Source organism: Chanos chanos, chromosome 14, assembly GCF_902362185.1.
Source record: "Chanos chanos chromosome 14, fChaCha1.1, whole genome shotgun sequence".
Lineage (NCBI taxonomy): Eukaryota > Metazoa > Chordata > Actinopteri > Gonorynchiformes > Chanidae > Chanos > Chanos chanos.
In genome coordinates, this window is record NC_044508.1 from 7,723,805 (window position 1) to 7,750,577 (window position 26,773).

Genomic DNA, 26,773 nt, shown 5'->3' on the forward strand with positions numbered 1-26,773 from the left:
GAACTTCAAACATACATGAAAAGTTTGATTCTCCTTTTAACAGCCTCCCACAGTGAAATGCAATTGCCACCCCACCCCCCCAAGTTATCAAAGGAGTTGAAACTGAAGTCAAGAACGCGCTCGAACCCTGACACCTAGTGGTTGATACAACGCATCAGCTTATATGTCTGTGTTCAATACCCAGTGCATGGCTTGTCACTGGTCATAACCACTGTATCTGTCCCAGCACTGACTTTAATCGATAGTGGAGAAATGGAAAAGCTGATGGCAGCATATCGTAAAAGGGCGTCTTTCTGTTAAATACTACGGCCCTTCAAGTTTCGCATGAAACGCACGCGCTTTTTTCAGACGCTTGACAAACTTAAGGCGGGGTCAGGCACAGGTGAATACAGGTTTGAATTAAATTAACCAAAAGGTTAACAACATTGGCGAGGCATGTTCCTTTATCCAGGTTTTTTTTAATTATTTCGTTTCTGCAGTTTACAATTTTGGTTGTAAGCAAGCGCTGCTAAATCCTTTGGGTTACTTTGACTTAATTTCAACAAAGAACAAAAACAAACAAACATGAATGTAACTGGGCGAAAGTTTAGAGCAATTGTCGGTATAATGCAAGTTCCTGAACGCGAATTAATGGGGGACATTTTGTTGAGTGAAACCGCTGAACCTTTGCTCCCCGTACACGTCAATATTGCTAAATTTCAAAGGATGGAAAACGGTCAGTATATTGATACAGAGGACAGGGATGAAACTGTTAAGAGAAGGCAGATGGCTAATGCCAAAGAGCGCCTGCGAGTAAGTCACTGAACTCTCTGTGTTTTCTAAGGGTAAATCCAACGGGCTATGTTCCATCACTGTACAGGGACTTCGGTAAAGATTTTTGTCGACTGTCAGTAACTGTTATTTACTTTAATGCTGGGCACAGCAGTAGGCTATATCGATCTACTGTATTTAGAGCTTATGCAGTACTCGTTCTCATCTTTGGTGTTTGGGCCTCAAAGAATAGCATTAACCTTACCGAAGATGTTGAGGACACCCAAATAAGTGGATTTCTTGAAAATCCTAAATTTAACAAGAGTGACGCAGAAAATGTATTGTAGCGGCACCTTGGACAGAAAATGCTTTCTTTGTTGGAAAGATCTCCGTTCAGACGTACACTGTTGATTCATCTGAATTTAACTGAAACAGCAAATACGTTTCTAGAAAACAGGAAATCCTTATTTTCCTCAAACAGGCTAAAGGAGAAAGTGGGTAAACTACCAAAGTATTTTTAAATCTTGAAGTAACAAGAGAGACCAATTTTATAAAATTTTATACAATTCAAGCACTGTTTTTAAGTATTGTTTCATCTAAATATGCTCAGATGAAGTGATCTAGTCATTGCAATGAAACATTTTTTATAGGTGGACAAATACTTTTTCGCCTCGTGTTATGTCCATTAGGTCAGGAGCCTGAACACCATGTTCTCACGTCTTAGACGAATAGTCCCTGTGATGCCACGCGACCGAAAACCCAGTAAAGTGGATATGCTTAAAGCTGCCACGGAATACATCCGCCTTTTGACAGCTGTGCTAAGCGATACCTCCAACAATGTAAGAACAAATTTAGTTTGCCTCCAGGAAGTGGGGTAGGGGGGATCAATGCATTATGCAGTCATGTAGTTTGGCGAACAGAATGCATTAAGAACCACGTTTATGTGAGCTCCCAATTGTTTTAATCAGCGTACATTTTATATTCAAGCTGATGAATCTTGAGCGTGAGTAGATTAGGAAAATATCACAATGCCAACGGGCAATAATGGCTTTGATTAACGTTTATCAGAACGACGGGAATGCAAACGATGTTCTTGAGAACACAATCAACTACTCACATGCCGACGGTATGAACACTGAACTTTGGGACATGGATGATGTAAGTACATGTATATCCTGTAGCCCTACCCGACCCAAGCTATTCATGATTTTAAAACAGCTGTAAATCACCCAAAATTATATAGAAATTTTGTCAAGGGACCTTAATTTCGTGTAAATTTGAGCGATTACCCGTCCCCCTTTGTGTACCTTAAAAAAAGATCCACAAGCTCTTGATTGTCATGTGTAGATGCCTATGCCTACCACTAGAGGGCAGCATACTCACTCAGGACCTCCATGTATCTTGTTAAAAATGACATTGCTCGTCCCATTCAGGCGATGAACACGAAGTGAAATGTACAGTTCTGTCTTCTTCACGTACAAGAGACCTGCACTAATATGATTGTTCCCCCTGTAGTAACTATGAAGCTCAAATATATAATGTTATTCCCCATGTTGCCATAGTCCACAGAGACTGCGTCGTTCACCTCCTAACTATCTCACTTACTCACTTATTTCCCCATTCAGTTACAAGCATCAGAACTCAGTTTTTCTCTTTTTTTACCCCCCACTCCTCCCTCTCTTAGGTTTTGGAGACAGTGTCTGGCTCTGGCCTGGCTGAAGGTGTGGGCATGTCTGCTCCCATGGCAACAGAAGGATTACAAGCTGATGACAGAGATTTGAGTGGTGTGATGGTGCATCACTGTGTGGTACCAACATACCAATACATCGTCCAACTAGCCCCCGATCACACCATGGTAAAAATCTATGGCTTGTTCCCAAGTTTCTTACGAGGTTTTCCCTCCCTGCACGTTCTGTCTTTGGTTTGTTTGACTATTTTGTCCTTACTTCTATTATCCATTATGACTGGATGTGTATGTGGTGTTTTCTGCAGGTTTAGTACCATTCTGCTTTCACTCATCCAGTCTGTACATACATGACAGGTCTTATAATTAGAGGAGACAGTGCCAGTTTAGGGGCGGAGCCCTGGGTGGGGCTTCATCGTTGAGTTTCATCGTTCTCTGAGGAGCGTGCTGTATTTATTCACTTTAGAAATCTAACACTCGCTCTGTATTTTGAAATACCAACACACCTCTCAGTCATTCTTCTTTGCAGGTGTTTCAACCCAGATGAGAATTTGCAGTGGATACTTGGGGAGGCTGAATAGTTTTGTCGTACTTATACGCCAGGCATCAAGTGAATGTTTTCCTGTTTGTTTGTTTTTGTTTTATCAAATTTTTTTTTTTTTCTGTAAATTGTGTCACAGTTCTTTCAATCTAAGCTGGAAGGTGATTGTAGTTTATAAATAGTGAATTATATTAAGTTTGTATATTTATTTGAATTTCTGCAAATTAGGAATATGTTTTCTCTATTTTTAATAACCAGTGTGAAGGTTATATCTTTGTTTATTGCTTGTTTTTTGTTAATGCTTGTTCTATTACAACTTTGAGTTCAATTTAAACTCGAATAGAGGTATAATTTGCAGTATTTTTGGCGATGTATTCTCTAACACAGTAATCCCTTGTTTGGACAAAGTAAATTAAATGAGCTGAAAACGCATACAGCTGGCTGCAAAGATTTAAACTTTGCATTCATTTTTTGAGAATGAAACATATGTTAAGAAGTTCAATGCGAAATGTTAGTAGAGTGAAAAAAAAAATAGTTCCCTGCGCTTTCCTATGCGCAATTCTGACAGGAGGTGGCGCCAGTGTATCTCACAGCTGCAAGCCTATCTCTGTTGCCAAATATTAAGGTTATTAAAACATCTGCAACAGCAAGTGTATCAACCGTTGCAATAAAGGGCATTTCAGTCACCTTTCCTCTGGACCTGTACAAGAAGTTTGTAAAGACATCATAATACACAGTATCTCATAGCCAAAAGCAGACCTCCACGGAGGTCGTGGTTATGGCAGGCGTGGCCGTGGGCTGGTCCAGGTTGCAACGAGCGAAGAACAACAGAGGGGATCCACTCCTGGCGAGTGACGTTAAATCACCACAGTTCCAGAGGGATAAAACGACGCGAAATATTGCCGTTCGTCCGTGTGTTTCTTATTCATTGTGGCTAGAATTATTCTAAGTCGCCTACATAACGGTTTCAAGACAGCAGGTCTGACGTAGCTCTATGCACAGAAGGCAAAAATCGTGGAGGATGCTATAAGGTAAGCACTGATCATGAGTATTTCTTTCTCCCACTATAGATCGCCATAAGATTTCCGAAAACAAACCGTTGCATCGTTTAGGGTCTATACCGGTATCCCGCTTGCCAAAGCGCAGTAATGACCAAAAACTAAAGGAATCCGTTGTTCCTACCACAAAGTCTATGGTGGAATGGATATCTCGGTGAAGCCCCATGTGTCGCTATCCTTTACCGATTTTTAATGCAAGTTTACCCTTTGGTCTGAGCAATGTCTTGTGATCAAGGACCGAGAACATGCTTTATGCAAAGAGTGTCCACTGAACGCAAATCAGCCAAGCGCAGAAGTATCTAAACCGTCTGAAGCTGAATGAAGATCGTTACATTTATGTATTAATTCTTGTATCCACCCCTCCTTACTTTCCTCCCGTATCGCTTATATGCTGACTATCCCGATTCAGCGAGAGGAATACAGGCCCAGAGTGTTATTACGCTATTTTTTTCCTCTGGCCGACCATGTGGATTAAGTTTTTTTTTTTTTTTTTTATTTGGGCAGATTTCCAGTGTCTTGGATTGATTCGTCACCTTTATTGCTGGTCGATTTTAATCAGACTTCCTTACTGACATCTATTGGACCGATTTTTTTTTCTGTACTGGATTAACAATTTATATCGTGTACGATAAAGGAGTCTATGCAATCTTGTTTTTATCATGTTACCGGATAACAGACAGTTTTAGTTTAGTAGGCCTAATGCCACAGCAAAATGGTGTACATAGAATATATTCACATTTTTCTTGTCAATATGGAGTGCATACTTCACGGCCCGCGCTCTCCATCGGCAGATTGCGGGTGGCCATTAGTCAAATCCTCCTGCCTGCCTCCAGGCTCAGCAGCGCTGGGTGCTGATGTTGCAGCGGTGCTCGCGTTGTTGCTAGGCAGCCGTGCGCAGGCTGTAGGGCGGGAACAGAGGGCAGTAGACAGGAACGCTATTACAATTTAGAACTCAGTAAGAGCGGTGGGTAATTTTTAAGCAGGGTTATTTGGAAAAAAAAAAAAGCTTTTTTGCGGTCATGATCATATGATTTTCACCATTTGCACGTTGTCCTTTTCAAGGTTGACAAACTAAACACAATGCAGTGTAGAGTGAGGTTGAAAATACAAATGTTCCATGACTTTCAAATGTTCAACATTCTCACTTCTAGCGGTGAGTAAGTCTTTTGTTGTTCTCCAGAGGGAGAAGTGGGTGTGTTCTCAGGGAAAGGAACCCCAAATCTCGCGCTTGACACGAGAGTTCTCATGGGAGCGTGTCGTTTTCCGCGAGCGACCCAGCCCTGTCTGGGAAACGATTCAAGTGCAAGGCAATGACTGCAGTCGTAGTCATAATGAACCCTATGATCGTGGTTTAGAGTTATCAGCTGTATTGCCCTGTGCGAAAGCGGGGCTGTTTTTTGTTTCTCGCAGACAGTTTCCCAGTTCTGTTTGTCGTTGCTTCATTTTACATGCGTTGTTTTCAGTTAATCAAGAGCCCTTGACTGAAATTTTCTCATCACGGAATATCTTTAAGTGTAGGTTCAGGCAGTAACATTTTACAAGTGAAAATCACTCATCACACATTAAAATCACCCTCGGCTTCAGTCCTTAGATAGCCCTAGAAAACACTTAAGTGTGACAGCCAACACAATAATTATGATGTGTGTAAATGTCAAATAATAGAAACAATTTTGGTCAAATTGGTGATTGTTCTGTGACTACAAAGCAGCTAATGGATGCAAATTCTCTGTCACCTGATGATATTTCCTTTCATTATGTATTAATAGATATTTATTCAAGAAATGTTAAATAACTTTCAATACTGCCATCTTTCAGAGGTACTCCATAGATTACCATGCGGTGAAGGACTTACCGCTCAGGACTGAGTTACATTAACCTGATTGAAGCATACCTCAGAAATCAATCAGATACCACTTATACAATTATACTGTATGCTCTTCACTGTCCTTTACATCCTGTTCTCCTCTTAAAAGCATTACTGTTTCTCAGAGTCAGGAAAAAAATTCATCCACACTCATCCGGTTAAGGAGATTTCATTTTAAACTAATCAATAAATGATCTCGTACACTGCTCACGGGAGACTTCTCCCTCAAATGGTCCTCTGGAGTTGATGTAGGTAACTGAAAAGAGGAACCAGAGAAATGAACTCACAGTCACCTTTTCCCCAGCACCATTAACATATATGACCAGAGCAGTCGGGGCTGCAGTGGCAAATTAATCATCGACTGAAGAGGGCTTGACTCAGTGCTGTTATTTCTGATTTGGATCCGATAAAAACAGGCTACGTAGTTAAAAAGAACATGTTTTGAAGCTTTAACACTCTGACAAATGACTTATTGAAATACCCTCAGCTGTGAGCACTAGTACAAATAGAAAATCTTCAGTGTCTTCTAATGTAGGTTGGAGCTGTAAGTTAAATACTAAACGGACAGACAAATGGGTATAGAGCATCCCAGAACTAACAGCTATTGATGAATAGGTGTATCTCCAGACAACGCTGTGAACCGTCGCTTTCATCGTTGTAGAGAAAGGGGGTGTGGGTAGTGATTTGTAGTTTAAATGCCTGGTTTTTACAGGAGCTCTTGTTCCTATTGCATTTTTTGATGATTCTCAGTAATGGCGTCTGGCTGACATGGAAAATGTGTGTGTGTGTGTGTGTGTGTGTGTGTGTGAGTGTGTCTGGGGGGCGGGGGGGCGGTCCTGTCAGAGATATAGGGTCTCAGAAACGCCCAGGTCATTGAATCTCTCTCCCTTGAGAGACCAGTACTCTCTGTCTACTTCTGGGAGCAGCTGGTTCTCTCATTCAGTCTAACAAACACCAAGAGAGCAGAGTGAAAGAGAGGCCAGCGGTGACAGGAAGCGCCTCATGCAGACTGACACGGTTCTCAGTGAAACGATCGGCCTCACTCACATTCATAGAGCGTCTGGCTCCTTCCTTTACAATCTCACAATGTACTGTCCAGTCAATTACCCAACAGCCCGGTCCAAAACGCAGGGCCAGCGGTACTGGAACGCTGAGATGAGTTTGATAAATACACTGTTTGCGTGCCATGATGGATGTGAAAATCGTGCATAACTCAGCCTTACGTAATGAATGATCAAGTTTAACAGCAGTTTAAAGACAAGCGTGCATTGAAGTTAGATTATTGACCTTGGTCAGGATGTGCTTCGCAATTCTGATTTTCAACTCGCAAAAATGGCCTGGCCCTTTTTGAAAATATCACCCATACGCATAATCACGTTCATTTAACAAACAAACAAAAAAAAGAGGGTTTTTTTTGTTAAGCCAAGCATGTGTGTTCACATAATTCTTATGTCGATTACAAGAATGATACATTTTTTAATTAAAAAAAAAATGTCCAACTGCCAAGGGAATGTGTAGCTTCTTTCCATTAGTGTTTTGTGTTACATGTAACTCTCATTAGTGTTTCGTTAAAAAAAACAAAAAAAACAAAACAAAAACATTCAGGATAGTGAGTACAGTAAGTTCAATACAACAGTCTACATGGAACATGCCTTTGAGCTAATGCATGAAAGATTGAAATTGAAAGAGCAGTCAAACTATAAACGTTTGGGGGATTAACGCTTGCATCATGTGTCCCCAGCTATGGCTGCCATTAAAGCCGATTATTCCTTCAACAGGGCAGAAATGAGAAATGCTAATTTTGTTCACAGCAGTCAGTTAGCAGTTGAGTTTCTGTGTAAGTCTCTGAATGATATAAACTGAAGTGATTTATTGCAGTGAATCATAATTCTCCTTGTACAGTGACAGTATTATTGTACTAAATGGAACATTGGCTATGGCGGTTTGTGAGTGATATTGGGCGTGGTTTGGAAGAAAATTTATCTTATCTCTGCAGCAAAGTTTGTGTGTGTGTGTGTGTGTGTGTGTGTGTGTGTGTTTGTGTGTGTGTGTGCGTGTGTGCGTGTGTGTGTGTGTACAGTTTTGTGAGTTAACTTGTATGTGCTACAGACATGGTAACTCTCACAGTAGTTCGTCAGCAAAAATAAACAGTTAACAAGCGTGTTTATTTTCTGTTAAAAGTCTTCAAGTCTTTTCATTGCTCAGAGTAAGAGTGATATGTTAAATATGTTTATTTCTGTACATTAAAATGTTCTGTATTTTAAAACTATGATTCATGGTATTTTGCAATATTATGCAAGCTTAAATGATTAACTGATGAATTAATGAATGGACTTGTGTGTCCTCAGCCCTTTTCCCTGGCCTGTCTGTGGCTTCTTCGTGTGACAAAAACAAGATGAGTGCGTCTACGAGCCCCAAAGGGACTCCTGTCCAACAAAGCCCCACCGACGGGGAGTGTGCGGTGGACCCTGAGACAGTTCAGTCTCCTCAACACTCCACTCCCACCAGTGGCCACAAGAAACGCATCTCCAGTCTCCTACAGAGCCCCGTGAGTGTGTGTGTGTGTGTGTGTGTGTGTGTATGTGTTTTTATATGGGTGTGTTTGTGTGTCTGTGTGTGTGCATCTATGTGTAGCAGGCTATCTCTCCTTGTATTCAGAGCCATGTTAGTGCATTAGAAGCTGAGGACCTGTGTATACATATCTGTGTGTGTGTGTGTGTGTGTGTGTGTGTGCGCGCGTAGATGGGCGTGTGGTGTGGGCGTTTGAGATAAGCTTTCAAAGATGTTACCGAAATGAAGGATCTCTTTTTTTGCTTTAGTGACCTCGTACTGGTTTGTAGCGCTCGTCTTTGTACTCCGTCACCCTTTAAAGTCCTGCCTGCAATCCTCCTGTCCTCTCTTTCCCTTCCCCCTCATTAGATTCCCAAAGATATGATTATCCCCTCAGCTCAGATTTAATCTGCTCTGAATCACCACTTTCCTGCTGCAGCTGCATAGGGAGAGAGCGAGAGAGAGAGCGAGAGAGAGAGAGAGAGAGAGCAAGAGAGAGAGAGAATGAGAGGAGGAGGGAGGGAGGGTGACAGAAAGAGTGAAAAAGTTGATTAGAGGTGGAGCTGTCGTTAAGAACTGGAGCCACAATGAGATGTGAGTCAGTGGGACAATGAGGGGGGCGATTCTGAGGAAAAATGCAAACTGCATATAGACGCTCTTCAGGTTTTAAGACGTAAAATAACCCAGACTTTTTTTTTTTTAAGTTTATTCTGCATGTGTTTACTATATTTGAACTAATGTAACTGCTGTATAGTGCTTTTTGTTTGGTTTGGAGTATTTGTCTGCACTGCGTAAATGAGTTCTCTTTTAGAGTGTGAATAGCGAAGAGATGAGTGTTGAGTGTGTGCTAATTGACATGTGAGCCTCCTCTGGGAGTCTGTGTATGTGTTCTTACTGTAAATGATATTAATCGTGTGTGTGTGTGTGAGAGAGAGAGAGAGAGAGAGAGAGTGTGTGTGTTTACGCCATTAGATAAACTTCACTGAAGTTTTACATTTGAATTATCAAACCATAGCTCATCCTTTTGTGCTGACTTCATGATTCCTCAGTTTATCTGTGTGTATGTTAAGTAATGCTAATAGTATATCTGTTGAGAAGTGGACAATTGTAAGCTTATCATAATAGGTTTCTTGAGAGGGTACTTATGAACACAAACAATGAAAGAATTTGTGTGTGTGTGTGTGTGTGTGTGTTGTAGCTCTGGCTAATGTCTTCCCTGTGCGTCTGTGTCGACTCAGACTGACATTGGTCTTGTGCCTGTTCTCCAGTCTTTCAGAGAGGAGCTGGACGTACTAATTCAGGATCAGATGAAAAAGGGAGCTAGCTCCTCCAGCCTCTGGGCTCTGCGGCAGATCGCCGATTTCATGGCGACCCACGGATCGCCCGCCACCCTGCCTGTCTCTCCATCCAGTGGGTGCCCCAGCGCTTATTACTCATTCCTTTCAGTGCACTTCTTCATGTAGGATCAGACTAACTCTTTTATGTATTTCTCTACATAAAAACTACGGTAAAACCTTATAAACTTTTAGGTGACGGAAGCAGACTATAAACATAATTTTTACATTTCTAACTCAAACATAACATCCTTATGTTAGTATAGCATATATATATATATGTGTGTGTGTGTGTGTGTGTGTGTGTGAACGCATGAACTACATACCAACGTAAAATTTCCCAAAACTCTTTGGGTTTTTGTGAATCTTAATTAGTGTATTGTAGTGATCTGTGATAAAGTTGACGTGAGCGATTGATATGTTGTGTTTTGCGTTTGTGTTTTGTGTGCTCATTTTTGGTGTTTTGCTTGTCTCTTTAGCTGTGACGATGGTGACACCCATTAACGACCTGCAGGGCTGGGAGCCCAGCTCTATGGTGAAGGGAGAGAGACTGATGCGCTGTAAACTTGCCTCGGTGCACAGACTGCTGGACCTCTACGGCTGGGCCCAGTATGGTCACACCTGTCTCACGGTGAGAGAGCAATTCACAACAAAAATGTATACCATCTCCTTCTCTACCGCTCTCTGTCTGTATGTCTGGCTGTCTCTCTGTATGTTTTTGTCTCTCTCTCTCTCTCTCTCTCCAATTGTCTCCCTTACTTCTACTTTCATCTGACATTAGTTCATTTGAAAAAAGATGTAACACTAGCTCTCTCTCTCTCTCTCTCTCTCTCTCTTTCTCTCTCTTTCACTCTCTCTCTCTCTCTCTCTCTCTCTCTCTCTCTTTCACTCTCTCTCTCTTTCTCTCTCTCTCTCTCTAGACGCGTGTTAGTAAGGAGCAGGAGCATTTCCTTGTGCTGCCAGATGGACTGGCCTATGCTGAGGTCACAGCCTCTAGTCTCGTGAGTTTAACGCTTTACATTATCCATAAGGAGTGTGTCCATAATGAGTGTGTCCATAAGGAGTGTGTCCATAAGGACTGTGTCCATAAGGAGTGTATATAAGGACCTTAGAGATTACAGATTACTGTTACCTACATACAAACTTTCATGTCACCAGTGATGACACAATGAGTTTACCTAGTATATAGTCAAAAGATATGTTAAATAACACACTTTATTCAGTATATGGTCAAAAGATATGTTAAATAACACACTTTATTCAGTATATGGTCAAAAGATATGTTAAATAACACACTTTATTCAGTATATAGTCAAAAGATATGTTAAATAACACACTTTATTCAGTATAATCAAAAAATATGTTAAATAACACATTTTATTCAGTATATAGTCAAAAGATATGTTAAATAACACACTTTATTCAGTATATAGTCAAAAGATATGTTAAATAACACACTTTATACAGTATAATCAAAAGATATGTTAAATAACACATTTTATTCAGTATATAGTCAAAAGATATGTTAAATAACACACTTTATTCAGTATATAGTCAAAAGATATGTTAAATAACACACTTTATACAGTATAATCAAAAGATATGTTAAATAACACATTTTATTCAGTATATAGTCAAAAGATATGTTAAATAACACACTTTATTCAGTATAATCAAAAGATATGTTAAATAACACATTTTATTCAGTACATAGTCAAAAGATATGTTAAATAACACACTTTGTTCAGTATATAGTCAAAAGACATGTTAAATAAGTTTGCTGGTCAGAGATACAAGTGAATGTATATCCCAGTTCTTTATCTTTACAGACAAGCCATACTACACATCTGTATTTTTATTTAAGTAGAAAAGATGGCATGACTAAAAATTACGCGATGACACTTAAATGCAGAGATATTTTTGTTCTATTCATAAGGCAAAAATAGCTGTAAAAAAACAATTGTGTGCATGGGTTTCCAATGCAGCTTCATTGCAACCTGGTCTCAGATGACTGCTGTGTTTTGCCATTCACAGGTGAAGGTGAATATTTTGGGGGAGGTGGTGGAGAAAGGTAGCACCAACCTCGAGGTTGATTTGGGAGCATTTAGTCTCCACTCAGCCATCTACTCCACCCGTCCTGATGTCCGATGCCTGCTGCACCTACACACACCAGCTACTGCTGCAGTAAGTCAGGGTAGTTTTCCACTTCACCTACACATACACGCAATTTTTAAACTAACACATCAGAGCTAACAGCAAAGGAAGACAAAACTGTGGAAACGTATGTCTGAAGGCATCGTATGACTGCGTAGGCACTGCATTTCAACCGTGTGTGGCAGTTCTCTTTCACGGAAGACTGCCTGTTCAACTTATGGGTCCCTTTTTTATTTGTGCATCATATGAACTCTGCAATATAAGATGGTTCTGATGGTTTTCAGCCTAACCTCTGCTGATTATTTAAAACATTAAACAACAAAACCCACACCCTGCCTCAACTTTGACAGCTTAGAAGTATGGCTAAGATTAAAAGTATACAAACTATACAAAACTGTACTTTAAAATATCTAGAAACTATCTGAGATAATGATGCTAGTACATATAGTACATATGTAAATATCTAAATGTCAATTGGAGGATCTGTGTATATCTTTGGTCAGGTGTCTGCCATGAAGTGTGGTCTGTTGCCATTATCCCATGAGGCTTTGCTGGTGGGGGAAGTGGCTTATTTGGACTATAATGGAGTGATGGAGGAGGAGGAGGACAGGGTGGAGCTGCAGAAGAGCCTCGGACCCACTTGTAAGGTGAGTAAGGTGGAGAGGAGGATTGTGGGAAAGGGTCACGTACTCTAAGATAGAGTACGTGCTAGTCTGAGTACCCAGTATGCCAAGTTTTCATGGAATTGCCCGTTGCGCTGGAAACCAAAGCTTCCACAGATGTTCCTTAAACAGAACATTTTCTTTGCTTCTGTGTCAGGTTGTCTAATCTCCTCCATGTCAGAGTTTCTCAGTCCTGGAAACACATTAGACAGCATGTTTTAGTTAATTCCCAACTCCAGCATACCGGGGTAAAGGAGGCAAGGGCTCAGTAATCAGTGGAAAAGTTGAAATGGGCCTGTAAAGCTGGATCAGAGAAAATATCCACCGTCTTTTGGGTTCTTAGGATTTAAAATGAAAACCATTACTCTGTGATGTCATTGTTTTGAAGTAATTCTATTTTCCGGTCTGTCACAGAGTCACCATTGGAACATATGAGTAGGGGCTTAAGTGTTTTGGTAAATCAGATTTATTCTTACCATAGATCAATGAAAACTTAAGCCTAGCTCTTATAAACTGGCCTTAATCTTTTCATCAATATTATGTGCACCTATCCCCTCATCCAAAATCATGCAGTTTTGGAGGTATGGAAATACTTTGCCGAAAAATACATCTCTTTTGAAAAGAGGCTTAAGATTGATAATAGCTTAGGCTTTTTTATGAAATTTTTTTTAAATATTAACTCTGCACTGTGAATTGTGTGTGTGTGGTTCTGACTGTTGTTGATATTACTGCTGTGACCTGCAGGTGCTGGTGTTGCGTAACCATGGCATCGTTGCCCTGGGAGAATCAGTAGAAGAGGCATTCTACACAATTTACCACGTTCAGACCGCCTGTCAGATACAGGTAACCAGATAATACTGATATTAACATAGTCTCAGGACAGAGAGAGAGAGAGAGAGAGAGAGAGAGAGTATGTGAATGAGATGCAGAAAGAGTTTAAACATTGAGATCCAGACAATGAAAACAGTAAGCAGAGAAGGAACACATCAGTACCTGTATAATCCTAAGTCTTTTCTTTTGACCTCTGATGTTAATGTCTCTGACAGGTGTCTGCCCTGTGCAGTGCTGGTGGGGAGCAGAACCTGATTATGTTGGACCGGGCCATACACAAACCCATCCCTGCAGGCTCCGTTGGCTGGGCAGGCTCCACTTTTGGCCCAATGCACAAGAGCCGACTAGGGGAGCACGAATTTGAAGCTTTGATGAGGACTTTGGATAATCTGGTGAGATGGCAGCTCAAGATTTGAGCATAAAATATCAACTTCACCATTCAGAACATGAGAGCTGACCATTCCACTCATGGAAATGGAAAACCATCAGACTAAATGTTTTTATCCTAGTTCTTAGCAAACAGACAAACAAACAAACAAATAAACAGATAGACAAAGAGGACCTCACAGTCCTTAGTGCTTCATACAAGCAACTCTCCTCTTTTCAATTTCTGAGTCTAACCCAGCGAATGAAATGTTTTTCTCCACATTGTCAGGGCTACCGCACAGGCTACGCCTACCGTTTCCACGTCCTTCTAGAACGTTCCAGGACCAGGAGAGAGGTGGAGGTGCCGGCCACCGTCACGTCATTCACCTTCGAGGAGGAAGGAGTTCGTCCTCATCCTCGCCTGCACCCACACGCGTTCCGTCAGCAGCAGGAGAAAACGCGATGGCTCAACACACCCAACACTTACCTGAGAGTTAGTCAGGACCAGGCCAGCCCTAGACAACGAACCACGGTGAGGGGGTGGGGTTTGTCACCATGGACATGCGTGACATCTTCACTGTCTTCTTCTGCATTTGTATTCACAAAACTGAGTTTGATGAAGCAGCTTTTAGGGTATTTACTGATAAATGCAGACTGACTACAAAAAAAACAATTATAATATGATACAGACATCCATCTTTAATCTTAAACTATGCCGTAGCCAAGGCCAACCATCACTGAAACACAAAATAAAACTGAATTTACAAAGGAAAGAAATGCTGATTGTAAGTTAAATAGTTATAAATAGGCATTTACTGGATTTAGTTTAAAGTATCAAGTACTGAACTTACATGTTAATGAGATACTCTGTGGGTGTTTAATAAATGTGAACAGTGGTGGATAATATTTACACCTTGAGATATTTGCATATTTTTATATTTTCTATTAAAAGTCCAGTTAAGGGCTATTTTTGTCACATTAACCGCTTGAAAATTCCTGCTCATATTTTTGGAGCAGAGGGGGTAGAACAATAGTGTAGACCTCAGAAGATCGGTGGGAGGAGACTCTCTTCAGCTCGCTCTCTCTCTCTCTCTTTCTCTCTTTCTCTCTCTCTCTCTGTCTCTCTCTCTCCACCCATGCTCCACCCACCTCCTCTCAAAACATCCCTCTGCAATGCAGGGGCAATTCTTTTTATTCATTTCCCCATACTGCAGCTCTTCTACTGCCCCCTGGTGGTTAAAGACCAACACTGGTTCTGGCACAATTCTCGTTGCACCTTTATGGGACTATAATTTTCAGGGCTCTAGTAGCATTTTGTTTTATTTTCCTTTATAACCTAGCTTTCTTATTTTATGTGTTAGGAACACAGTAAAGAGTAACACCACGAGCAGCGAACTGAATGGCAAAATGTTTAAAAGTTTAATGCCATTACTTTCCAATAGAACCTGAGATACGGCTGTTTCAGATGCTGTGCTTGTCACCGATTACCTAAATGGGAAAAGTGTTTGAAATGATTTTATCCATTTACACAGAGTCTGACCTCAGAAACTCAGATGACTAATGTTCAGTACTGATTCTCTGTCGGTAGTGGATGAAAGCAGAAGAGATTAGCCAAGGCAGTGGCACGGCCATCAGGATCGAGAACCCCAACCAGTTTGTCCCTCTCTTTACCAACCCACAGGAAGTGTTGGAAACCAGAAACAAGGTACGTCCAGTGTAGGGAACACTGTGAGATTCTTAAGAATCATTCTCCAATGGATGAGGAATAGGATTGAGCGAATTAAACAGTCTAATACCCGGAGGAAATCAAAGGGTAACGTTTGGATTTTTGGATACAAATCACTCTCTGTCTTTCAGATTCGGGAACAAAATCGGCAAGATATGAAGACTGCGGGTCCTCAGTCACAGTTATTAGCCGGTGTGATTACAGACAATAGCCCGCCGGTATGTTCTGTCCAACTGTTCACTCTTTATTCAAGGGCTCTCCCTGTCGCAATACAGGAGGTATTAGTGGTTGTACTAATTGGTTATTGGTTAGCTAACTGATTATTTCGGTTTCCGCTGAACAAGTAGCGATCAGGTTTGTAAAGTGTTAATTATTGCTGCATCACAAAAAGGAAGTAAAGTCATGTAAATGAATATATAAAACCCCCCGCCATTTGTGTTCTCACTTATGGTCGTTGCAGTTAAAGAAAATTAAAGAAAAAAGAAAAGAAAGGCATTTCTTTCCCCAGGTGTTGAAGAAAACGATGAGTTTATTTGTGTTAAAAAGATGGACGGTGACAGCTTGTGGATAAAAATCACTTTTATTCATTCTTTGGAATAGAGTATCTAACTAAGATTGTCTGTGTGTGTGTGTGTGTGTGTGTGTGTTTGTTTGTTTGCTTGCTTGCTTGTTTGTGTCTCAACCCTAGTCCCCAGAGAAGGTTGAAGTCCCTAAGACACCAGAACCAGAACCACCAAACCCATTTAATGAGCTCACTGATCAGGAACTGGAGGAATATCGCAAAGAAGTACAGCGGAAACAGCAGGGCCTTGAGGAAGGTAAAACCTGTCAGTTACAGGCTTCTCCAAACTCTGAGTTCCTATAACACACTCTCCAGCCTAAAGGTAACATTGGCCTCAAGGTGACAAGGCAAATTGTTCTTAAATAAAGCAGTCTCTCTCTCTCTCTCTCTCTCTCTCTCCCTCACTTTCTCTGTCTGTCTCTCTCTCTCTCTGTATATGACTCTCTCTCAGGAGGTCAGATTTCTTGCTTCTCACAAACCTTTATTTATCTAGCTTAACAAACACTATCGTACTCAGTGGACACAGCCCATATTTGGTTTTTAAAGGACATACTGGTAATTACTTCAACCTTGATCAATTATGACAACTGCTCCAGATCTGCGCACTGTGATCTTACTAATTCTGTGTCCTTTTACCCTTCTTATGATTTTTATTCACTTACCTACTCACCACCCTTTGCACTAACTCACTGCACACTACCCTTGCGTGTCACATTCCCTTTCTCGTGCTGTTTCCTCTCTTTCATGTATGTCCTCTCTCTCTCTCTCTCTCTCTCTCTCTCTCTCTATTTCCTGTACATCTGTGATAGGTGGGGAGGAGGAAGTTAATGACACAGGCACCCCCCCTCCTTCCTCTCCCACAAAGCAACCCTCCCCCACCCACCCCCCACCCTCAGGTGAGACCCCGTAACGCCGTCCCTCACTCCCTTGTGCATGAATCGAAACAAGTCAAACGTTAAAGGCGTTTCATTTTGTTGTACACATCGTGGTTTGTAAGGCTCTTCGTGCACAGGGAGAATAACGTGAAACTGAGGGCAGTGATGTCACAGAGGAAGCAGTGGAACCTTACATGGGAGCCAATCAAATGTTCAGCCTTAATGCAAATCGGCTGAATCATTGGCTCCTACTGCAGTGGTTACCGCCCTGAAAATCACTGACTGTCCTCTCCTTTAGTAATTATGCTCATAGTCTGTGAACTTGCTCATGCTTTTTCAGCTGCTTGTTGACAACCCTTGTTACTTGTTAGAAAAGCCCTTAAATTTATATTTCTGGAATGAAGGAGAATTGAATCCTAAATTCACTAATGGGTTCCTGCGGGACTGTACTTGTTATTGTGCGTTGTTCACTCAGAGGTACCTTTGTACTCAACGGTAAATTGTTCACATCAAAAAGCTACAGATTCAACAAGAAACTTCACTTAGTTCCAATTATATTCAACTCAATTTGAAAAAAAAAAAAAAAAAGTTAATTGAAATGCAACCCATCACCTCTGAACAGCCTAAGTCTTTGTTTGTGAGTATTTTATGGTGCATTTCTGGGGATACATTAACATACCAAGGGGAAAAATGATACTAACGAAAACACGTTCAATTGGAGCCTAGTCGTAACATGGGATGTCTGGAATCCGTGACTGTCTTGTCGTTGCCTATGTGTGACATTTCAGCTCTGTTATGTCCAGCTTCCATCTGTCTCTACACCTCCATGCTTCTCTCTGCTTCTCCACATTTGTCTCTGTCTTTCTGTATCGACTCGTAGGGAAATCCTCTGGTACTAAGGTCTTGTCTGAACAGTAAGTATGAAGAAACTGACAAAGGCCATTGCACACTATTATGAAAGAGCATGTTTGCAAGAACTGCACTGTCGTGAAAGCCAATGCTGCTCCATGCATTACACCATTGAAACTTGTGTTTTAATCATTGTCCTCTTTTTTCTGTCTTTCTGTTTCACTGTCGTTTTTTTTTTTGGGTGCTTGTGATTCTGTCAACAGATGATGTGAAAGACACAGAGGCAGTGGAAAACGGTAAAGGAGACGATGAGAAACAGCAGCAGGAGGAGCTTGAAAAAGGAATGAAGGCTCTCACAACCAACGACACGTCACAGACCCCACCCACAGCCCCGCCCGCTGCTCCACCCGCTAAGCCTGCAGGAGGCACCCCCGAGGGGTCACCTTCAAAATCCCCCTCCAAGAAGAAGAAGAAATTTAAAGCTCCTTCGTTTCTGAAGAAGAGCAAGAAGCTGAAAGAAAAGGCTGAAACTTGAATTTACACAAATACATAAGAACTTACAGACAATTCTAGACACACACACTAACATTCGCGAAACACAAACGCCCTTGAATATACATGTCTGCGAGGAATCTTGTACATTTCACTCAATTTCACTTCTACGTAACGACTTGTTACTTGTCATGCATTGCCATTGAAAAAAAATATGCTATTAATTTATTGTTTTGTGACATGGGACACGTTTTCAACACACGTCTAAATGTAACTTTGACGTCCACAGTGATACAGACATTTCTTGTGCTCCACAATAACGCAAACAGAAATAAACAAAAACAGGAAACAAACACCCTCGCTTAAAATAACAATAATAATAATAATGATAATAATAATGATAATAATAATAATGCACTTAGCACACACATATAGAAGAGAATGTGGCATTAAGTAAGCATTGATTGTTCATATTTCTTTTCCCTTTCTGATTGTTTATTGAAAGTTGTGTTGCACAAATGTTATTTAATAATATAGGCATAAACAAAAGCGCTCTCTATTGGCTGAACGTTCTTTTCATGTTTCACAATAACTCACATCTTGATTATGAAATAACAGGGAATAAATAAAAAAATAAAAACATGTAGTCTCTGGCTTACTGATGCAATTGGGGTCCACTCCTAACAAGCACTTAACATTCCATGAGTTGTTTTACTTTTGTATGTATACAGAAAAAAACTTCTTTGCAGTTGTAATTATTTTTATGATCAGTAATTATTATTTAAATGCTTTTGTGTGTATATTTGCTGGTTTTTAAAATATTGATTCCATGTCATACTAGAATGTATAGTGATGAATGCTAGGTTCAAATGTACCAACCATTAAAAAAACAAGTCAGTTCAAGCCGAGTGTGTCCGTGTTATTTGTGATGTAAGCGATGTGATGATTTGGATGTAAAATGTGGCTGAAATCATCGCTTAAACAACCTATCATTCACTATATTTGCAGAGCACTACAAATGATGCTATTACATCAAAATACGAGGCTGGTGGCCGGGAACATGTCTCTCAACTGGGGGCAGAGTTCGAGGACAATTGCATGTGGGAACCAATTTTCTCGGCAATTGTTTCTAACGGAAGTGCAACCACGAACAGTTGTTGAGAAAAGTAAACGCTAAGAGAGCGATGTATGCTACCTTCTAGAGAAATCTGGAAAACGCTCGGGGTTTTGTAGTGACAAACCATCCAAAAGAGCTCTGGCTGAAGGAACTGAATAATGGGCAGAAGTAGAAGCAGAACACCACCAAGGCGAGGTCTGTTCCGCATCTAGTTTCAGAAAGTGGATTTTTTGTTTCATATTTTTGTGCCGCTGAATGAAACGTGTTAACTAGCTTAATTTAGCTAGCGGGTACTACAGATACTGTCGCTGGTGCATGCAGACGTTTCTCCGATGGCTTTAGCGAGCTGCCCTACCAGATGATTGATAGTATATCATAGAAACTAACGTTAAATTAGCTCTATAACATCCTGCCGACCAACAGTGCCTGTGAGTCTGATGATGAGGTAGAAGTTAGCTCACCAGCTAACCTAGAACAGTTGCAACCTCTGTTTGATTGATTATATAATTATTATGGCGTTTCTTTACTGCATACTAGTTTTGTTGGTTTGTACCAGTTGTTAACTAGTGTCTAGAGACTAAAGCTTATTCAAATATGAATCTGGCTCATAGCATTAAAAATAGCCAGAAGGCGCAAAGACTGCATCTCCGTGTTGTTATTGTTTTAATCTACAAGCGCTTCTGTGGAAAATGCTCTAGGATGACCTGGTATTTTTCCTTATTCACTTATAGATGTAAATTCTAAGTGTCCCAGGCAATAACCTAATATAAATACAGGAATGGGGATATCCTGGCTTAACAAGTGAACGGGTGACACTAGTTTGTCTCTAACACTAGCCTCAGTGATGAAAGAGGGTACAGTTTGTTGTTGTACTGCTACGCTGCGGGGCGCTATTTCTGTATTTTCCATTTAGTCTTTAAATCCATGTCCCACAGTTTCTCATTTAGCGAAATTACCAACACTTCTGTTTACAGAGAGGCGACGTTCTCGCTCGTCTTCTCGGGATCGCGAGCGCAGGCGAAGGGAGAGAGAAAGAGAACGCTCACGGTCTCGGGACAGAGATAGACGAAGGTCTCGCTCCCGATCCCCACATAGAAGACGCTCCAGGTGAGCTTGTTGTCATGGTTACTCTTTTACGGGTGTGTGTATCCTCAAATAAAAGTGTCCCACAAGTGTAGATAGTCTCCCCAGGGGCAGAATTATACCGAAAGATATGAATGCTAATAGAAGTGCTATATTAAAAATTCAGGTTTGTGACTTGTGACTGTATTGTCTTGTACAAGGGAATGTAGAGCTTTTGCTCTATCACATTAGTTTTTGATAACCCTCCCCTGCATCTGTGTGTGTTTGGTCTTTTCAGATCTCCAAGACGACACAGGTCTTCCTCCCTTTCTCCTGTGCGGCAGAAGGACAGACGAGATGATGAAAAGAAAGACGTTAAGGAGAAGCCAGTAAAGATGCACCAGATATCAGGTGGGTTGGAATGTGACGGCTTGCTCATTCAGCTGTCAGCACACTCAGTGGCTGAACTGGAGCAAACATCCCTGCAGTTCAACCCCCTCTGCTCTATTGATTTTCATTAGCTGCGGCCTTAACAGAAGGAACTGTCGCTTCAACTTCTCATTTTTTAAGTTATATCCACCTTTCCGTGCTGCCCCGGTTCATGACGCAAGTTGCAAATTAATATTAACTAGTAATACTGGTAAAATGAATGTTTTCTGTAATAATTTGATGAGCCGCCTTTTTTTTTTTTTTTTGGGCCCTCCACCACCCCCCCTCTTCGGAGGACAACTTTATCTATTTATTTTAAACAAGTGCAAATTCAGTACGTTCAGTGAAGTCGCTCCCCAACCCACCCACCCCCCCACCCTTCCTTCTCCCTCCCTCCCTCCCTCCCTCCCTCCCTCCCTCCCTCCAAATTCCTAGATAGACAGACAGACTGACGGACAGACAGGACAGACCTACAGATAGAGGAATGATGGGACATAACAACAACAAGCAAAAGGACAGACAGGCACATAAAAACACAAGCATGACAAGACATGACAAGACTAAGTTGGCAGACGGACAGATAAACAGACTAACAGACTGACATCACTGGCCATAATGGGACATGACAAAACCAAGCAGGTGGACGGACAGACAGACAGACAGAGAGACTGACATAACAAGACAAGACAAGACCAAGTATTGCATACAATGGGTTGTGTAGAAGTAATGGGGAAGTATATGTGTGGATGTGGTAGGTACGACATCCGAGTGCAAGATGATGAAGGGGAGGAAGTAAGATTTCGTAGGCGGATTGTAGTGTGTGTGTGTGTGTGTGTGTGCGTTTGTGTTGGTGTTGGTGTTGGTGGAGTTAGATAATAGGGAAGTCTAGTGAACTCATAAAAGAACCCCAAATGTTTTGTGTGAGATTTGATGCTGGGAAGATTTGATGCTTTCATCCCAGCATCAAATTTGATGAGCCTTCTAATCATTGGCTGAATACTAAATGTCTGTGCGTCAGTCAAAGTTACCGTTGTTGTGATATTCAACATCACCTCAGAAAGGAGGAGGTTTGCTCGTATTATCTCTGCGTATTGAAAAAATATTTACAATATTATGTTTATGGGTTATCATTGTCTACCATTCTCTGTTTTTTCCAAAATGATCAGGGGATTGTGGTGTTTAACTTTATTATTAGTATTATATCATATTATAAACATACCAGTACAGTTAACAAATGAGGGTCAATCTTAACTGCACACTGTTTTTTATGGGAACTCGGTGTCACTGTCTAATGCTTTTATCGTTGTTGTGGTTGCGGTTGCTAAATAACCACAACAAATGAACCTGACAGGTTCTGGAATACAATGCATTTTTCTTCCAATTCACTTTTAGCCGTCTGTCTTTTTTGACTTCAGCAAATTACAGACAGCAGCCACTGCTGTTTGGGATCTGCGCTCATCATGAGTGCAGAGTTTACCAGAGTATGACATTAATCTCATGCCAGTTGTAAAACGTGTGTTTATGTTAGGGTTGCGCAATGGGGCTGCTATTTGTATCTGCCAGCATGCTGAAATCATTTGCATTTGTCCTCATATTCATTTAGAAACCAGAAGTGGGTGGGTTTTTAAGGGCAGTTGGCCCAAAAGAAACACCTGTTTTTAGATGTAATTCCGTTTCCTTTGATAGTTGTCATATTTCGTATATATCCTATCCGGTAATAATACAGTAGCCTAAATCCTTATGTGTGACAACACTACCCTAAAATGTAAAATATGTACATAAAACCCCTCAACATATGGATGCTGAACACACAGAAAACCGCCAACGCCACCCTTCCCACTCCCTAAATGTTGGGCACTAGCAGATAAAAGAATGTGTTTAAAAACACGCAGTGCTTAAAAGGTCTCGATTTAAGCAGAGGACAGATTTCGTATAGGAATGCAAAGCTGAAAAAACACAGCAGATATATGCATTGGGCCTGAACCATGGACTTGGCCAAACATAATGTAATTTATGTTGGATATGGTGTCTCTGTCCTTATGTTGTCTCACACTGTGGGCTGTTCTGGTTAATGTAGTCGTCTCTAACATCAAGTATTATTTAGGAAACTTCTGACTTCAGTAGCACATTAACACATTGACAAAATAGATTAATAGCCATCATTTTGGATGAATGTTTAATAAATATAACCCTATTTGCTTGTGCTACTTCAAACTACAGTGTAATCAGTCTAACAGCACTGAGCTAACCTCCCGCTGTCCTGGCAGCCTGGCCACACGCACGCACACACACACACACACACTTGCAAGGACTTGTTCTCCCTCCCTTGTTTCTCATTTTCTTCCTTGTCTTTGTGCCGTCAGCTCCAGTTTGGAAAATGTAATCGAGTCAATAGAACAATGTACAATGCTGCACTATAGTGATGGTGTTGCTTGTAAAAGAAACAAAAAAACAAATAATTTTTCTAATGTTTAGAAATATTTGTAATTTGTTTTGAAGAGTTACTATTTGTGTGTTTCTGAATGGGATATTCAGCTCTGGATACACCCCTACCTGATGTATGACGAACAAAAAATTTAGATGAAAATGGTTGTAAACCGAATTCTCCTTTGAGAAAACAGCTGCAAATATAAATGCGTAAATGGGCAAAAGCCTAACGGATGAGCATTAATTGTTCATTTTGCGCTTTATTTTATTGAAGTGTTGATTTTGTTTTTTTTCTCCCCCGTATAGCTGAAGACATGGAGGGTAAAACCGAGGAGGAGATTGAAATGATGAAGATCATGGGATTCGGCAACTTTGACACCACAAAGGTAAGAAATCCTACAGACTCACCGGAAAACAACAGCCAGGATCAAAAGGACAGAAGAAAAAGGAGCTCAACTGAAACAGACACATGTTCTTTGTTAGCGACTGCAGGTACTTTTTAAGGAATATGTAGGTTAAGGGCTGACATAGCTTGTAAACCTTAAAACACAATCAGCGCTTCAGATTGATTAGAGTACTGTAACAGGGTGGGCTGTTGTGATCTCAGAGACTTAAGCGTCATTGTGTCCTTGACCACATGGGGGCACCTTTGTTCAAAATGACATGGCATGAATATTGCATCTAAAATTGCAAGTTTGCTTTTCAGAATTTGGAAAATGGATTTTTTTTTTTCTGTACATGTTCATGATCTTGAAAAACAAAAGCAGACGATCTTGATTGGGAGGGCTCTAGATATGAAGTCAAGAAGATTCGAACATGGCACACATTTCTTATTCTCTCACCTCCCACAAGCCATGCAAGCAGTGGTTTCAAAGAAGGGCAACTCCTTTTCAAGTGTAATACTGAAAATAGTTTATGATGAACTGAGTGTTTACATGTTTACTAAACAGGGCAGGAAGACGGACGGCTCGGTCAATGCCTATGCAGTCAACGTTACTCAGAAGAGGAAATACAGGTCTGTTTTTTTTTTTTTTTCTTGTATGTTATAGATGAGAAAAGTGCATGTTTTAATCATTCAGAAACACCCCATTGACCATGCTGAATGCCTCATGCTGTCTGTTTGTCCAGAGATCATAGATTTGTTCTGCTGATTAATGTATTAGTGTTTACAAAAATGAATATTTTGTAAATGTTTGTGTCATGTCTGTCAGTCACCTTTTTAGAGTTGTCAAACCACCCCTCTTACATTTTCAAATATGGTTTATTATTATTATTTGTCTCCACCCCTTTATTGATAGAACCGCTAGACGATATTTCGGCTCTTGCTGGGTTGATCAGATTATGTGTTTGTTTGGACACAAATGCTTGAACTTGATGAAATATTGTTTGGTAATTGAGTGACAACAAAACATTGTCTTTTCAGCCAATCATCTTAACAGGTACTTCACTGCCAAGCAGTAGACATTCCCCATTGGTAGCTGATGATGTAATGTTTTGGTGCATGGAGGGAGGAGGAGGGGGTCAGTGATGTAACCATATCTTCTCTTTTAGGCAGTACATGAACAGGAAAGGTGGATTCAACAGACCTCTGGATTTCATCGCTTGATGAAGGCAAAAAATAAAGAGAACTGTTTTTCGAGATTTCCAACGTGCATCGCTGCGGCTTTGTATTTGGCTGTCGTTAAATACCTCGTAGCCCTGCTTGATCTTTTTTTTTTTTTTCTACTTGCTCCGTCACCTGCAGTTCGGATGCATCCCTCTCATACACAGTCTGTTCCTGTGAATGACTTAGCGATTGTGAGCTTCAGTTAATTGTGCGCCTGTCCCATCATCATTGGTGTTTTTACTACGAGTTTACTATTGTAGATAGATAAGTATATTTGGTTGTCACATCTGGTCTGTTCTGAATAAAATGTGAAAAGTATCAATGCCCCGGTGTTTCTTTGTGTTAAATGTGTTTCTTAAATGTGTTCTCTTAAGCCCATGTGTGGCATTTAGAAACAGACAAATGAAGTCCATTTCTCTTAAATGGTCAGAATAAATATATTGATCACTTCTTTCAGGCCACGAGAAAGCAACACGTGAATTTCAGTGTTTTGAAAATGGCATTATTGAAATGTAGTCGCATACACCAGGTCTGTGTTTTAGATTTTTGGGGCCTGTACATTAGAGCTTTTGCATACTACTCTGGCTGTAAGGATGTTGGTAAAACGATAGGCAACTGTGCATTCAATGCGTAGTGTGAATATGCACGTACTATACGGTTCGTCAGAATGCTACAGAAAGTTCCACTGAATTGAATGGGCCATCCCAACGTTCAGAGGTCCGATATTTCTTAATGACCACTGAAAAAAAATGTCGTGATAATGACCCTGTATCATTGTGTGGTAGTCAGCCATAGTCCCAGCTGCAGCCGGCAGCATTTTTAACGTAAGGAAGATGTCTTTCATGGGCTTTTTAATTTATCGAACAGTTTTATTTTAATTTTGATCATACAATATAGCTGCACAGCTATAACTTGGCACTGTGATTAAAACTCGTTTCCCTAAATGTAAGGCGAAACGGCATGTGGAAGGGGCGTGTCTATCCCTTAGTTCCGGGGGAGGTACCGTGGTGCCATATGGGAGCAACCGACCAATTGTAACCAACATGTCTTGGTTAAATGACCAATGATCGTCTTTTAAAAAACGGGCACCATATGAAGGGTGTAAATGGAAGCCATTTTGGTTCTATGGAGGCGTTTTCTGTCGTAGGTGAAGCTCCTGTATTTGAACCAAAATGGTATTTCACGACTTCCAGATGCATACAGCGTTGCTGGGATCAGTTTGGCGACGACGATTGGATCGCGTTTGTTGTTATTGGGCTTATTGACAATGTATATGTCCAATCATACGGCGTTTTCGAGATTTCTTTCCCCCAATAGAAGCACAGTGCATGTCATCTGGTTGACAGAAGTACAGTAATGTGACAGTAGGCTGCAAACATTTCAGTTGCTTGCTGGAGCAGCGTTGGTTATAGTTTGCTAGCTGCGCTTTTTGCTCTTTGATGAAACTGCTCTCTTAATTGCAGACAGCTACTGATCTGCCTCTTGTAGCGCGAGACGAATAATAATGTAGATAGACAGCTAGTTAGTTAACAAGCGTTAGACTCGAAAAGACATTAGTCTGGAAACCAGCGTTAGACTCTGAACTTGTCGCTCTTTGAATAATAACAGCTACTAATTCATTTTGAAAGCCTTAATCCTTGTAAGCTAAATATCAGCATTTGAATATCAACTTTTATTGCTAATGAAATCAACCTGAAGCTCTTGTCGGAACTGGCTGACTTGGTAACACAAGCTAGTAACCAAGCCATTTGTTTTCTTTTCCTTTTTTTATTACGAAGCCAGCCAAGGGAATAGTTGTCCAACAAACCTTTCCCCGACAAAGTAAACCTTGGAG

General features: G+C 40.8%; 3 protein-coding genes across 8 annotated transcripts; all 3 read left to right on the forward strand.

The window, feature by feature from the left end:
* Window positions 1-576: 576 nt before the first annotated feature.
* On the forward strand, window positions 577-2,748 carry figla (folliculogenesis specific bHLH transcription factor). Its single transcript, XM_030791806.1, has 5 exons — window positions 577-792; window positions 1,440-1,589; window positions 1,819-1,908; window positions 2,435-2,605; window positions 2,743-2,748. Exons 1-5 carry the CDS (start codon window positions 607-609, stop codon window positions 2,746-2,748), a joined length of 603 nt encoding a protein of 200 aa, XP_030647666.1. The 5' UTR covers window positions 577-606.
* A 5,544-nt stretch (window positions 2,749-8,292) lies between these two features.
* On the forward strand, window positions 8,293-18,341 carry add2 (adducin 2 (beta)). 6 transcript variants are annotated; one of them, XM_030791352.1, is made up of 14 exons: window positions 8,293-8,445; window positions 9,716-9,857; window positions 10,261-10,412; window positions 10,702-10,782; window positions 11,816-11,965; window positions 12,439-12,582; window positions 13,342-13,440; window positions 13,644-13,820; window positions 14,084-14,326; window positions 15,383-15,499; window positions 15,652-15,738; window positions 16,209-16,338; window positions 16,892-16,978; window positions 18,070-18,341. In XM_030791352.1, the coding sequence occupies exons 1-14, from the start codon at window positions 8,293-8,295 to the stop codon at window positions 18,339-18,341; spliced, it is 2,034 nt and encodes a 677-aa protein (XP_030647212.1). The 6 variants fall into 6 exon arrangements, with proteins under 6 accessions (XP_030647212.1, XP_030647213.1, XP_030647214.1 ...); XM_030791353.1 differs by having other exon boundaries at window positions 18,082-18,341; XM_030791354.1 differs by having other exon boundaries at window positions 18,088-18,341.
* Window positions 18,342-19,485: 1,144 nt separating this feature from the next.
* snrnp27 (small nuclear ribonucleoprotein 27 (U4/U6.U5)) lies at window positions 19,486-25,071 on the forward strand. The gene is made up of 6 exons (XM_030791835.1): window positions 19,486-19,610; window positions 20,390-20,522; window positions 20,776-20,888; window positions 23,640-23,719; window positions 24,284-24,348; window positions 24,885-25,071. Exons 1-6 carry the CDS (start codon window positions 19,574-19,576, stop codon window positions 24,937-24,939), a joined length of 483 nt encoding a protein of 160 aa, XP_030647695.1. The 5' UTR covers window positions 19,486-19,573; the 3' UTR covers window positions 24,940-25,071.
* Window positions 25,072-26,773: the final 1,702 nt, after the last annotated feature.